Source organism: Stylophora pistillata, chromosome 3, assembly GCF_964205215.1.
Source record: "Stylophora pistillata chromosome 3, jaStyPist1.2, whole genome shotgun sequence".
In the NCBI taxonomy this organism is placed as follows: Eukaryota; Metazoa; Cnidaria; class Anthozoa; order Scleractinia; family Pocilloporidae; genus Stylophora; species Stylophora pistillata.
Window position 1 is genome coordinate 14365365 of NC_142521.1, and position 14636 is coordinate 14380000.

The 14636-nt window shown below is 38.6% G+C and overlaps 2 protein-coding genes and 1 pseudogene across 6 annotated transcripts in view; 2 read left to right on the forward strand and 1 right to left on the reverse strand.

Moving 5' to 3' along the window:
- Window positions 1-1004: 1004 nt before the first annotated feature.
- LOC111330946 (uncharacterized) lies at window positions 1005-7729 on the forward strand. 4 transcript variants are annotated; one of them, XM_022935951.2, is made up of 5 exons: window positions 1005-1137; window positions 5131-5204; window positions 5494-5724; window positions 6426-6669; window positions 7101-7729. In XM_022935951.2, the coding sequence occupies exons 2-5, from the start codon at window positions 5135-5137 to the stop codon at window positions 7444-7446; spliced, it is 891 nt and encodes a 296-aa protein (XP_022791686.1). In that variant the 5' UTR covers window positions 1005-1137; window positions 5131-5134; the 3' UTR covers window positions 7447-7729. The 4 variants fall into 4 exon arrangements, with proteins under 4 accessions (XP_022791686.1, XP_022791687.1, XP_088611293.1 ...); XM_022935952.2 differs by lacking the exon at window positions 1005-1137 and adding an exon at window positions 1444-1618; XM_088755167.1 differs by lacking the exon at window positions 1005-1137 and adding an exon at window positions 2536-2786.
- A 1276-nt stretch (window positions 7730-9005) lies between these two features.
- Window positions 9006-12250, reverse strand: LOC148734648 (uncharacterized; annotated as a pseudogene).
- Window positions 11616-14636, forward strand: part of LOC111330996 (uncharacterized) — a 3209-nt gene continuing 188 nt past the window's right edge. The window contains exons 1-5 of one of the 2 annotated variants that reach the window (XM_022936016.2): window positions 11616-11735; window positions 12420-12493; window positions 12573-12818; window positions 13287-13539; window positions 14240-14636. The exon at window positions 14240-14636 is cut by the window's right edge and continues 188 nt beyond it. In XM_022936016.2, coding sequence (XP_022791751.1) covers window positions 12421-12493; window positions 12573-12818; window positions 13287-13539; window positions 14240-14636 — 969 coding nt within the window. In that variant the 5' untranslated portion in view covers window positions 11616-11735; window position 12420. Of the gene's footprint in view, window positions 11736-11763; window positions 11879-12419; window positions 12494-12572; window positions 12819-13286; window positions 13540-14239 lie in introns of those variants that run through there. The other variant, XM_088755269.1, reaches the window with a different exon arrangement.

Consider the following 14636-nt stretch of genomic DNA (forward strand, 5'->3'; position numbering starts at 1 on the left):
TAACTTTTCATTGGAGATCAGTTCCTGTTATCCCTACTCATTGTTCTGTTCATAATTACATGTGTGGGCGTGAAATGATTGTTCCCCTGTGAGATTGTCGAATTACTTTAAAGATGAGCGTTTTGGATTATTGATGCATTTGTGCTTAACACAGAAGAATCTGATATGAGCTGTGAGCCAAAGCTTATTAACTTTCTTCCTCCCAATCGTGTATAGTTTGATCATAAGAGTATAGTTTGATCGTAAGAGTGAGAGCTGTTCTAAAAAGGCTGTTGTCGATATTGGCAAGTGGATGTTATCTTTGTAGTCAAATGAGTTTTTTTCCTTCGATTATCAAGCCATGCGAGTCTTTCGGTGAAAGCTGATTGGTCAATGTTACCGTGATGTTATTAAATCTAAGACTCAAATGACCGAGGTCGCTCTATGTGATTCGTTTGTTTCGTGAATGATTCCTTGAATGAAGCCGATAGCTGACGAGGAGATTCTGTTTGAATTCAGGGAATAAGCTTTTGAAAGTCTGGCATTTAAAGTAGTTAAATACCGTGGCTTGTTTTTCTTTTTTTAACGTTAGTTGTTTCCTAATTCTTGCCGATGATCCTTGCCGTGAATGGAAGATCAACTGTGGCATGTCGCAAGTATTAGGAGAAGAAAGACAATTTATACCAAAAAATGTCACAAACCTTAAAGCTTTCTGAAAATTGTTTGAAATATACATTATTACAGCCGTCGTACATTTTAACTCCCTAAGCACCTGCTGTAACACTTTGAACGCATTCTTATAATGTATTTAGTATCCTACGCTGAAACAATCATTATGGCAGCAGAAATGAGCATGGGTTCAGTAACAAGTCTGTGTGCCGGAAGCTTTTTCTTAAAGGCGTCGATATTGAACATGAAAACTGATCACCAAACTGAATAAATACTAAAAAATTGCTTTTGCGGTTCTCATAATTTTTGGTGTCGATCAGCTCGACCGTTAAGCAGGGTGCGGCTGGCCGCGTGACCTTCAGGTCACAAAATATTACGCCTATCACGTTAACAATTGCTGTTTCGTAAAATAAAAAAAAGAGACGACTGACTAGCACCAAAATTGTCACATAATCAGCGGAGAAGAAAAAATATCTTTTTGTCAAAAAGGTAGGGAGTTCTTTTCTTTAAATGGTAGTAGCATCGGTTCTTGGATAGCCATTTCCAACCTTTGCCTAAGATGGTCTTTTCAGCTTTGCACTATTGTAGTACATCTTATAACCATATGCAGTTCGGATTATGTCCGAGATAGAAAGTATTGGATCTATAGCGATTCACAGTCGAGTTCTTTTGGATAACGCAAATATTAATGCTTTCTACTTGGAAATTATCGTCTTTGGCCTCCACTAGCTAATGTGTATATGAGGGAAATAACAATTCATTGTTTCTCTGGTATTTGCATTACTTATTTACAAAGTTGGCGGTTATTCGGTCGCTACAAAGAAAAGAAGTCGGGATACAAATGCTTCGGGCCCACTAGTTTGAAAGTTAGCGTGTATGTAAAACTGTTACATATCGATAAAATTTGTAACATGTGGTAAGAATAGCAAAAACTGAAATGATGAAAGTTACGGAAACATGCTTATTGTAGGTGAGTTACTGATGAAGGAGGCTATAGTCGGCAGCAAAAGTTCAGTGTTATCGTTTTCAAATGTTTTACTGAGATGTTTTAGTTTATAGGAGATTATTTCACCGACGGTTCCAAACTTCGACTGATATTTGTTATCTACCTCATGGATATGGCTAAATAGATATATTTCTTATTGTAGCATTCTCTTCCTGATAGGTTCTTTAAGTACTTAAACAGGTATTTGACTACGAACTTACCAAGTGGAAAATCATCTGAAATACGTGTCTTATAAAATCGAGAGGAAATATGGACATCAATGTCGTTTGAGAGAGAAATGTTTATGTCAAATAGTTAGGTGGCTCTTCAAAATCTTGATTATGTTTTGGTTGTTTTCTGGTTGATGCGAGAGAACGCCTGCACCAGGACATAAAACGGAACCTAATATTTAAAACTGCACTTCCCTGTCATGGCAACAAAGCGTACGACACCTGTATTATACTTATCTCAACAGACAGAGGAAGTCTTTCTTTGATGAAACGAGTTTTTCAATGATCTTTCTTTATTAAATTTATTCCTTTTATAACTGCTAGTGCATGAGGTATATACAGATACCTAACGAGTAATTTATAGCCAACTTTGAAAAACAAACCATGTGAAGACGACAAAAATCACCACCATTATTCATGATATTGATATCACGATTGCTCACTGAAACTTAAGATATGATAAATATTATAGCACTTTGTAATTATCGTCGCAAATTTGCAATAAAACTTGCCGCAATTTGTAAAAACGCTCATCGCAATTTCTCATAACACTTGTCACAATTTGTGCTTACAATTGCCGCACTTTGTAATAAAAAAGCTGTCGCATTTCTTAATAAAACTCTGTCCGGCGCTCTTTGTAATGAGATAAGCTGTCTCACCTCATGACACGGTCTGTCAGCGGTCATTATGGAGGGAAGACGTGTTCTTACGACTTCCTACTATTTAGCTTTATTTTGTCTACTTTTCCGAGCACCAGCAACTATTATCAGGTTCTCTGAAAGTCCTCTAACATCGGGAACTTCGATCATCTCCGCACATTTACATACACTATCTAAATGGCAATGTGGTGGCGAACTTTTCATACTTTCATATGGTCTGTGTGGCGGCCATCTTGTTTTGGAGAGACTGCTTCGACAAACTAGGTACTTTACCATTCGAATTGGCTATCATACGAATGGAATTTCTACGTTTAATCCATCTACTTAAAAAATTATTCGCATTTGTGATGTTGAATCTAACCCAGGCGGTAAAATTGTCAATAATTCGCTTTGCAATACAGGATCTTCAACTAATAATCTTCGATGTTTGTTACTTAATGCTAGAAGTTTAAGGAACAAGGTCTTTGACTTACAAGCGCTGTTGCTAGAAGATTATTTTCTAGTCATAGCTATCACCGAAACATGGCTGTATCCTAGCTTCATGGAATTCGAATTAGGGTTGAATAACTACTACATACACCGCAAAGACAGAAGAGATCGGGTATCCTTTTGGGCAGTACACATGGATTTGATCTCAGTTAGAAGAAAGGATCTGGAGAATGATGACAATATTGAAATCGTAATGATGGAAATTTGTCAAACCTCGAAGAACAACGTTTTATTTGGTGTGCTAAATATCCCCTAGTGCTGATGTGGAATATTCGCTCAAATTACGTCAATGTTTGGAGAGAATTGAAACGACTAGATTTGCTACCTGCTACCTTATGGGCGACTTTAACTTCCCATGCATAGACTGGCATAGCTTAACTGCTACCTGAAGCGATAAATGTACTGCTGATTTTTGTGATATGCTTAATGATCATTTTTTGGTTCAATGTAATTTCAATCTAACAAGAATGCTAAATGAAGCTGATGGCAATATACTTGATTTAATCCTGACTAAAACTGCTGATATGGTCAGTAATGTTGAAGTACTGACTGATGATGATAGCAAAATGTATAGGGTTATTAATACTCAAGAAGATCTGTCCTCTTTTCAAAGTGACATAGATAAAATATCAGACTGGTGTGAGATGAACAAGATGAAAATTAATACTAAGAAATGTAAGATCATGCGAATAACCAGGAAAAAGGCACCCTTAGTTGGGGAGTATAACATTGAGGGTCAACCTTTGGAATGTGTTAATGTTTATAAAGATTTAGGATTGTTTACTGCGAGTGGTCTCTCATGGAACCAGCGTATAGATAGAATAACTGCTAAGGCCAATAGGGTTTTAGGTTTGGTAAAAAGGACTTGTAGGGACTTAAATGATGTTGAAACCATGAGAACACTTTATTGTAGTCTTGTGGGACCCCTATTGGAATATTCATGTGAAACTTGGAACCCGTATACTAAACGTAACATTGACAAATTGGAGGCTGTTCAGCGGAGAGCTACCAGATGGATCACTAGGTCTGATGATGATTATGGTACTAGACTATCTAAATTGAAATTGTTGCTATTATCTGATAGGAGGCTCAGTAGGGATGTTACGTTTTTGTTCAATGTAATTAATGGCCATTATGACATAGACATTTCCAATAAGCTCATATTTTGTAAGGACAGAACCATGGCTTATAATTTGAGGAAAAATGACACACAGGACCTTGTCCCAAATTTTAGCAGAACTAACGGTCTCAAATATAGTTTTTTTTAACCGTATCGTTGGTGAATGGAATAGCTTACCTAATCACATTGGAGAATCAGATTGTATTGAAACTTTTAAAAAGAATGTTTTAAGTTTTATTAAGGATAAGGATAATTAGGGCATCTATTTTTATATTTCTATATAGTTTTGCTATATATGCATAAATAGCGCTCTCTACTGCGAGGATCGTGCATCATGCATAGTTTTGCTATGTTAAATGTTTTTTAATTAGAGGGGCCATCCCTTGTATGGTGCGTCAGCGCTTTTGGTTGTCTCCTTCTCCTAAATTTTTCCTTTTATGGTTTTTATTAACCTTAATTGTAATTAATACTAATTGTTTGTGTATTCTTGTAGAGTGAATTTGTAATAAATAAATAAATTTGTAATAAATAGTAATAGCTATAGTGGTATTGATAATGACGAGAATGAAAATGTTAATAATAATAATCATAATAACAATAATAGTAATGATAATGATAATAATAGTAACAATAACATTAACAAGAATGACAAAAATGATAACGTGTCCCACGACGAAGACCCCAACAGCGGCTTCAACTAAGTAAACTCCATCGAGACACGGACGATCTCTGGACCTCAAGATAGTATGCAATAACAAGAGTTTGTTTTGGAAATTGTCTGCTATCTGTACTATCGGATTCTACGTAAGTGTAAGGTGTTATTACATTACGTTCTTCCTCTTTGCATGTGTTGTTAATGTTATCTTGCTAGTTTTAGTGTAAAGTGAACTCTTCCTCTGACCATATGTATCAAGTTTATTTCAAAGTGCGACCGCTTTTTTACCACAAAGTTCGAGTATGACAAAGTGTGACAGACTGGATTATTTTTTCCTAATTCAGGAGGATGTCACGAACTGTCAGTTGTGTCAAGGAGTTTATTTTGCTATCAACCTGGTTGGTTGTCGCACAAGGAGGTAAGCGGTAAATTTATCACGGTCCTGCACTTTGCCAAACTCGCTTGCCTCGCTTAATTCACCAAAGACTACAGATACCCATATCAGTTGTAGCTGATGAGTACTGGGGTTGTTCTCATAATATGCATGGGGTTAAAGCCTGCCATTTGTGCTATTCGGGCTACACTAAATGAACAAAGACATATATTAATATAAGCCAGTATCAGGTCACCGTGAGGCAAAATAGTGGTCAGAACTTGGAGTAGAAAATCACTTAAGTTTCCGATATTTTTCCTTTAATACGTTCTAGCTGCCATCAACCTGGCGGATGGAAACTTCAACATCACAGGTAATGGAATTAACGGTGAAGGTACCTTTACACTTGCCAATGGCACGTCAGAAATCAACCTTCACATGGTTGTTGGAGAAATGGCTCAAAAACAAGAGGTTGTCATCGCAGCGGACAAACCAGCTCCGGTAAATTCACTCAAAACAGCTCAGAGTGATCACACAGAAACAGAGCTCTCGTTTACAAGAGAAGGTAGGGGAGTCCATCAAGAGGCATTTTTTAATTATCGCTCAAAAGTTGCCAAAGTTCCCATTAGATAATGCCGATGTTTGGATACGTGTAAGGGCAATAAAATGATACCTTGAACGATGCTCACTCTGCATATACATACAAACACACACACACACACACACACACACACACACACACACACAAACACATATATATCTAGTTATTTCTTTGGCATTTCATAATTTTATTTCGCCAGGGACGATATGTAGAACTGAATAAAATTGTGTTTTTGGTACAAAATTAAGGTCAAATGACAGGAAATTTGGTAAAGGATCCGAAATATTGAAGAATCACGATATAACATTGTTTTGGGCATGTGGGAGAGGGAGGGGGAATAAGCTAGCTTCACGAGGGCAAAAGAGATAAAATGGATGTATTAAGGGGGTTGAAAAGATCAACGTGTCAACAATTTTGTCGCCGATTATAGGATCATTCTGGTGCGCTATCAGGCATGCGCAACGCACTTAATTCTGTGTAAACTGGGTAACATGTTCAGGGGAAACTGCAAGGGGATAAGATTCTATTGAGCAGATCGTAAGTAGTAACAATAGCATTTATGGTGCCTTCATGCTTAGCTTGTGTGGTATAGGACACCTGGCTGGTGTGCAGGAAAAAACGTTGAAAAATTCGAGAAGATGGTATAGGGATATGTTTTCTTCCAGATGAAGAGTTTCTGGACGAAATGGCAGAGGAACATAACAAGCTCCGTTCAATTCATCTAGCTGCTCCTCTGATGAAGAACAGAAACATGTCGCTCCAAGCAAAGGCTCTCGCGATTCAACTTGCAGCGGAAGCAAACCTACGGCATTCAGACAAAGCCAGCCGCCCAGACCAAGGGGAAAACTTGGCCATGGGATGCACCTCCTCTGGCCCTGGGATCACAGCTAAAGATGCGGCGAAGGAATGGTGAGAGCCATTCTATACTTAAACGTTTTCCCTCTTGCAATTTACTCGAGCTCAAGAAGACAATTAAAGAAAGCGTAAACCTAAAAGGGTCTGATGCAAAAATTAAACTCGTAAATGAATTCGTAAAATTTATTTGATAATGACATTTTTGGAGAGTGTTGATCTTCTTAATGTTGTTACCTCCCCGCGTTGCTCTTTGACCACCCACAAACGGACACTAGCCAATTAGATATCATTGGAGATCTCAGTAAAATTAAAGGGAAAACCTCTAGTTAAGGAATAGTTACACTTCTGGTCGCTAGCTTTGAAAAAAGAACTTATCTGAATTTACCGCAAAGTTCCTTATACGCAACCATTGGACAAGAAGAGGTCGCCTTAAGCTGCATTCATCGTTAATAGTTTCTGCTCATTTGCTTTTTCTTATTTATCAGGTATGATGAGGTATGTAGTCACAATTTCTACAATCAGGCTTACCAGGACAAGTCTGGTCATTTCTCTCAGCTTGTATGGAATGCTACAAGAGAGTTAGGCGTTGGCAAAGCTACAGGGACCAAATTTGGCATGAATTGTACCTTCATAGTTGCCCGCTACAGACCTCTTGGCAACGTCGGGTCAGAGTTTGCAAACGATGTGAGCAAAGGACACTTTGACTCATCTTATTGCAGCAATGTTCAGCGTGATGTCTTGCCTCATCACGGAGAAAAGTCCACCATTGCTTCCAGAAAGAACAGTTACAGGACCAAAATACCACGTTTTCCAAAAATCATAATTTTGTAAACATTGATTGGGACGTTATTGTCGAAGAGGGCCGAGAAATAACTTCAGCTTAAGTGCCTATGATATAAAGATTCTTACCAGAGGTGAAAGTGGTGGTTCACCCAAAGCAGTTCGGACGAGTTTAGTGGTCGAATGTCTTTAATTGCTCCCTTTATTAGAAAATAATTCGAACGTAAAATAGTAAATACTTCAAACGTATTTATGCTTGAATCAACTGTATAAGATTTTGTAAGACATTTGTTTAAACTTAAACTCGTGAAGGAAATAAAGCTATTAAAACTTGCCTCAGAATTCAAAATATCTATTGACAAAAGTATATTTGTTTATACGGAACAAAACTTCACTCAAATTCATTTGGAATGAGCTCTCGCATTGATCTTTATCAAGGTGGGTCTCGATACTTTGAAGCTCTAGTTCTCTGGCGGACCGATTCTTGTATATCTTTTCATTAATTTTTTTTGAAAATGGTAGGATCGAACCTTTTCTAATGGACGAAGTCGCATTCATATCAAAGCCGTCAGTAGACGAATATACAGATTTTTCATATTGCTCATCCGACCGGTATTATGATTCTTTTCTGTCGTTCAAGTAAGCTTTCCGAAGGAAAACAGGAGACTCCATAAAAGTTTTCGCTAATTTTTTTTTTGCGTTGCACTTGGTTATCAAATTGCATGAACAGATCAACGTTCACCGTCCTGCAAGACTTCAAACAAATCTACCACACAGTTCAAAGCAACTGTAGTTTTTCAATACCTTAGGGTGACTCTGAACTTGCCTAAACGGATTTTCCTAAAACTCATAGAAAGATGAGTTTTAAGTGATTCAGAATTTTTAGAACATAGCTAGCAGAACCGCGCAATCAAATTCAATATTTGTAAGCGTGCTCAAAATCCCGATAGTGCACGCTGACGGCGTCAGCAAATCGCTTCGCCAGAAATTTTTTTTTCGCGCGAGCGGCCGATTGTTAGCGCGGGAAAAATAATATATTTCGCGACAATAATGGATACAAACAGAAACTCGGCCTACTAGTCCGAAAACGAAGACAATGTTTCGACCTTTTCCCTTGGGCTAGAGTTCTTAAATGAGGCAGAAAAAGAGAAAAACAAAGGAAAAGGAGACTCGGCATCAGCGCCGTCACGATTCGCTTCAGCTGATATTGTTGTCCGTTTTTCGCGTCGGATTTGATGCACAATTCCACCGGCTATGTTCTAAAACAAATGGTTCATGCTTTCAGCTGTGCACTATCGAGTTATGGAGCACGTGGGAAGTTTGGAGAGCACTCAAGAAGCTAGAGTTGCCCTCGGCTATCGCCTCGGGCAACTCTTACGGGCTCTCCAAACTTTCCGCGTGCTCCATAACTCGACAGTGCACGCTAAAGCATGAACCAATTGTTAATTATAGCAGAAAACGGGGATTGCAGGACTTGTTTCTCAAATTAATTGTGTAATTTGGTAATATCAACTAATTTGAAATTGTAAATTGGCCACCGTACTGGAGTCAAAAAGCTGACGTTTCGAGCGTTAGCCCTTCGTCAGAGCGAATATGGAAGAACTGTGGGTTGTGTGTGGGTTTATATGCAGAAAGTGGAGCTACGCTATTGGTGGGAACATGGCGACGAGAAAAACACGAATAAATTAGTAGAATAAAAAGCGTTCGTTTATACCTGTGGGATTAAGAGTGCCGATTAGAAAGATAAACTTTTGTTCAAAAGTTTTGCGGCTTTCCGAGCTACCTAAATGTAAGGAAAGACCGCAGATTGCCATATGTTGCTTAGAATGATTAGGTAGATTAAAGTGTTTAGCGACTGGTTTTGATGCGTCGTTGTCATTCCTTTCTACGTCACGAAGGTGTTATCGGAATCGGTCACCTAGTCGTCTTCCTGTTTCGCCGATTTTTATCTTTTTGCAATAGGTGCAAGTTAAAGAATAGATGATGTTAGCTGAGGTGCATGTGAAGTGATCAGTGATCTTAATTTTTACCTTTTAAAGCACACACAACCCACAATTCCTCTATTTGCTACGACGAAGGGCTAACGCTCGAAACGTCAGCTTTTGTAATTGTTACGGGAGCCAATTTACCATTTCAACTTTGTTGATATATCCAAATTATTTCGTTACCCCCACCGACGCAGCCCCTAACAGTTTCTTTAGAAACTATCAGCCTTATCTTAATCGTTTGGGTCCCGATATTTTTCAGCGTTGTGAGTGAAAGGACAAGTATTGCATCGTGCGCGAGCGCATTTAAAAGTGCCGGGTTGGTCATTAGTTTGTAATGAACTTCTGACCAAAAAGTTGCATATGTTTCTGTCGCGTTTGAATGAAATGAGTGGAGGTTGCGAAAAGATAGTGCCAGTCTCTGGGTCGTTTTGAAGTAATTTTAAAGTTTTTAAGAATGATGGATTTAACTGAGTGGTTGTGAGGGTGAAAAAGTGAGAGTAAATGGAATGCGTTCGGAAGTTTTCTTCTGTGACGTTTGTAGTGCTGACTGTTGATCAATAAGTTGGGCGCGGTGGTGACCCGCTTGAACGACAGAAACAGGGTAACCACGTTTTTCGAAAAACTGGCACATAGACTCTGATTTGTGAAAAAAAAAACCAGAGTCATCACTACATAAACGACGAAGTCGTAGAAACTGAGAAAAGGGAATGAAATTCTTCACATGAGATGGATGCGAAGATGAATACAATGAGTAACTATGTGAATCTGCAGGTTTGTAATACACACTAGTACATAAACCGTTGCCTTCAATTGAAACTTTGATGTCTAAAAAGGATAAAGAATTGTCGGAAATTTCCCAGGTATATTTTGGAGCACGGTGAAAGGAATTGAGTGCGGTTATGAATTGAGTAAGCGCCTTTCTAGTAGAGGAGGTAGCACCGATACAGTCTTCAATGTAGCGACCGTAGAGTTCAGGTTTGGGGCCGTTGTATTGGCTGAAAAATTGTAGAAAGGAATGACAAGGACGGATAAAAACCAGTCGCTAGACACTTTAATCTACCCAATCATCCTAAGCAACATATGGCGATCTGCGGTCTTTCCTTACATTTAGGTAGCTCGAAAAGCCGCAAAACTCTTGAACAAAAGTTTATCTTTCTAATCGGCACTCCTAATCCCACAGGTATCAACGAACGCTTTTCATTCTACTAATTTATTCGTGTTTTTCTCGTCGCCATGTTCCCACCAATAGGGTGGCTCCACTTTCTGCATATAAACCCACACACAACCCACAATTCCTCCATTCGCTCTGACGAAGGGCTAACGATCGAAACGTCAGCTTTTTAACTCTTTACGGTGGCCAATTTACAATTTCAACCTAGTTGATATTACCAAATTACCTTGCTACCCCCACCACCGCAGCACCACAGTTTCTTTAGAAACTTACCCCCTTTATGAAATTGTTTCTTAAATGCCAAGCACATAGATTATGAAGCTGTTTATCAGTTTTTCATGAGTTTGTGACGTTTGAATGAATACTTCTTTTCTCATCAAAAGAGTTTGTATTGAATGGTGATGACTGGGCAAATCTATGACGCTTTTATGAAAGTGAAAAGGAAAAAATATGACAAATTGTGGTGAAATTGATTCTTAGGAAGAGGGAGAAAGTCTTAAACCTCCTAACGCAACCTTGCCACCAAGAAATAGGTTTTACCCTGGTCCACTAGTTATTTCATCGGATAGATATCAATCAAAGCACTAAAAAAGGCATATCATAATTGCTAAATATGGCAAGAAAATAATAATATGTAAAAATATAAACCTCCTTTTTTTTTAAATTCTAGTCATTTCTGTTAGTTTAGTTCCCTGTACAATCAGACACTTTCCCAAAAGACAGTCTTCTATTGTTGCCACAGTCGTAATATTCATTATTTATGTCAGAAACTTGTAAACAATGGTTACAGAATCACGACTGCCTTGTCAACCTGTAAGGTCAAGTGCAATAATAGGAGTTTCTGGACACATTTTATTCTATCAGCATACACTTAGTCTATTAAGAATCACACACAATTAGGTAGTGCATGGAATCATTTTTTTCATAAACGTAACCAATATTAACAAAACTTAGAATGAAGTCAATTTCAAGATAGAGGATAGGAGCTATCTGAAAATTCTTGAAGTTCTAAAGTGACTTTGTCAGGGTTCACTAGCCACCACATTTCATAATGGCTCAAAAACGGGGAAAGGTCAATCCTCGTTACCCCGTCAGAAGGCTGTGTTCAAGTCAGAGATACATTGAAACTCGAAAATACAGGGAATAGAAGAAGGAGTAATCATTCTAGACACCAATGTAAGGTAAGATCATGACTGGATTAATGGAATTGATGTAAACAGGACTTCAATCAATCGAAGAAATGACGATTTTACTTCATAACAATCAGTGAGAGATCCGTGAACAAAGGCTTCAAAACGTTTTCGCGAGAGGTTTTGCCATTGAGGTTCGTTTTTACAGTTTTCTTTCTTAAGAAATCTCTTTTGATGCGTTTAGTTTTTGTATTAAAATTTGTCTCTTCCTATTGAGAAGATACCTTGGCATAGGTGTGGTCTTCAGGGTTTAGTTTTGTGTTTGAATTTGTATTGCGTCACGAAAACTCAATTACTGCTGTCATAAATTCCAGGGATGGAAGTATCTGTGTGATTCTGTCTGTCTAACTTAGTTGCTACTATTACAGTGTAGGAGCTAAAGGTTTTTTCAAAGAAAGCAAAAAGAGATTCTTCAATTATGGTAGCGTTTTTCATTACGTTAACTCCATACTTTGAATGGCCAGAAAATAATGGCCGCTCACTTGACTCACCTGTACTCCGGTCATGTTTTACTAATTAAGTTATGTTTAGAGGAACATCTGAGGTCTATGCAAGTGAATTCGAACCAGTGAGAAAGGGGAGAAGGGGACGGCTAAGCTAATTCAAGCGCGCACATCAGTATTTCTCAAACAAAATTATGTTTTCACATTCTTGGTTTCTTATTATTCTTTCCAGTATGGTGTGCACAAATGCTCATACCTGTGTTGTGGTCTTCTTCATATGTCTAGCGCCGTATAAATCAAACACAGGTAAAGGAGAAGCTTGAATTGTCTCTTAAAACTAAAAAAACTATGCGGAAATAATGCAATTAAAAAATGTTTTTCTTAGCTTCTTTGAGCCCGGCATCGGGAACATTCAAGATTTCTGACAGCAGTGTTCATGGTAAAGGAACGTATTACATGTCGAACAGATCGGCAGAGATAGGACTAAAGCTGGTGATAGGGTTGCCAACATACACATCAAAGGATAAGGCCACTGCTATCATAACATCACTTCCATCAAGCAGAGTTAGTCCCTCGGGTTTACCAATAAAGAGTGAACCAAAAAATCCTAGAAACTTTCTAACTCCAGAAGGTAAGTAGGAGAACGAAATGTATCCTCAGTTATAAAGGTAGTATATTAGATATTCCTAACGAGAAAAAAGGTAGAGCAGCAGCCAATGGACGTTTGCTATTTACGATGATTTCGCATATTAGCCGCGAAGGTTTAGGTTTAGGGGTAGGCCCACAGTACTCTATGGCCGGGCCTTTTGTTCCTAATCAGTAACAATTCATAGAGGGATAGCAACAATACTAAAATCCTCCTGCTGTAGAAAAAAACTGAAAAAATAGGCCGAGTGAATTCAAGTAGGGATTACTCCCAATTTTAGAGAGAATTAACCAGTAATCGATCAATTGAATATTACTGTGAACTCATACTAGGTAAATGCTATTAATAGATCTAAATTTTTAGTTAATTAAAAGTCTCGCACTGTTATTTGATATTGAAAAGTTTTTTAATCAGTTTGTTTGTTTGTTTTTTGCGGCATATAAATCATTTCAGACAATCAGTTTATAGATGACATGGTTGCCTTCCACAACGAGCTTCGCTCCGTGCACTTTTCGCCACCAGTTCAAAACAATACGAACATGTCTATCGCAGCCAAGGGGTGGGCTTTGAAATTGGCTGCCGAGAAAGATCTTCGACATGCATCCATCAAGGAGGGAATGGGAAGAGGAGAAGGCGAGAACCTGGCCATGGGATGCATAGAGGGTGAAGGAGATGGAATAACTGCAAGAGAAGCAATTGCCAAATGGTATATGATGTATAATAATCTCAGATCGATTGACTTGATTAACTTGATTAAGTCATAAATTTATTAGCTGACTGGCCCAATAACTGATTGACTGTCTTTTCCGTGTGTGAATGCTTCCGGGGCCTACCTACCTGAATGACTAGCTGGCTGACCATTTCGCTGCCTGACAAGTTTTCCGTTCACTGTCCGACTGAACGACCGACGAAGTGACTGACTGACTGACTGACTGACTGACTGGCTGAGTAACTGGCTGAGTAACTGGCTGAGTGACTGGCTGAGTGACTGGGTGAGTAACTGGCTGAGTAACTGGCTGAGTAACTGGCTGAGTGACTGGGTGAGTATTAGGGACTGACAGACTGACTGACTTGCTGGGTGACTGGTTGACTGACTGGTGACTAACTAACTGACAGAATTGCTCACTAGCTAACTGAGTGACTGTCCAGAAACTGACTAACCGATTGATTGACCAGCTAACTGACTGGCCTGACTAATGGGACTGATTGATGAGCTCAGTAGCCAGCTGGCTGGCATGGCTAGCTGAACGGCAGAAAGGTTAAGGGATTGGTTAACTGGCTACTATCTCCACTAACCGACTGATTTAATTAAAAATATTTTAAATGACATATCAGTTTATCGATGATGCTTTGATAGATAGATTAATAGTTTGACTGATCTAATAACTATTTATTGATTCCTAAAGGTATGATGAGGCTTGCTGCCACAATTTTTCATTGCACACTTTCACTGAAGTCTCTTCGCATTTTGCTCAGCTTGTATGGAAAGCCACAGAAGAGATTGGGGTTGGAAGAGCATTTGGCACCAAGTGGGGAATGAAATGTACGTTTATTGTAGCTCGCTATAAACCGAAAAGCAACAACACAGTGGGCGTTAAAGAAAACTTAGAGATTGGAACCTTTGACCCAGTAGCGTACAATTGTAGTGCAGTGGAATGCAAAGGAGACGCTGTAAGACAAGGAACACCGATTCAGGAGAACTACCAACAAGATAAAAATGTGCCATACCAAAAAGAAAATCAGAGCGAGAAACAAATACCAAGTAATTTTGATAAACAAAGTCTTCATGGGCTAAGCAAATTT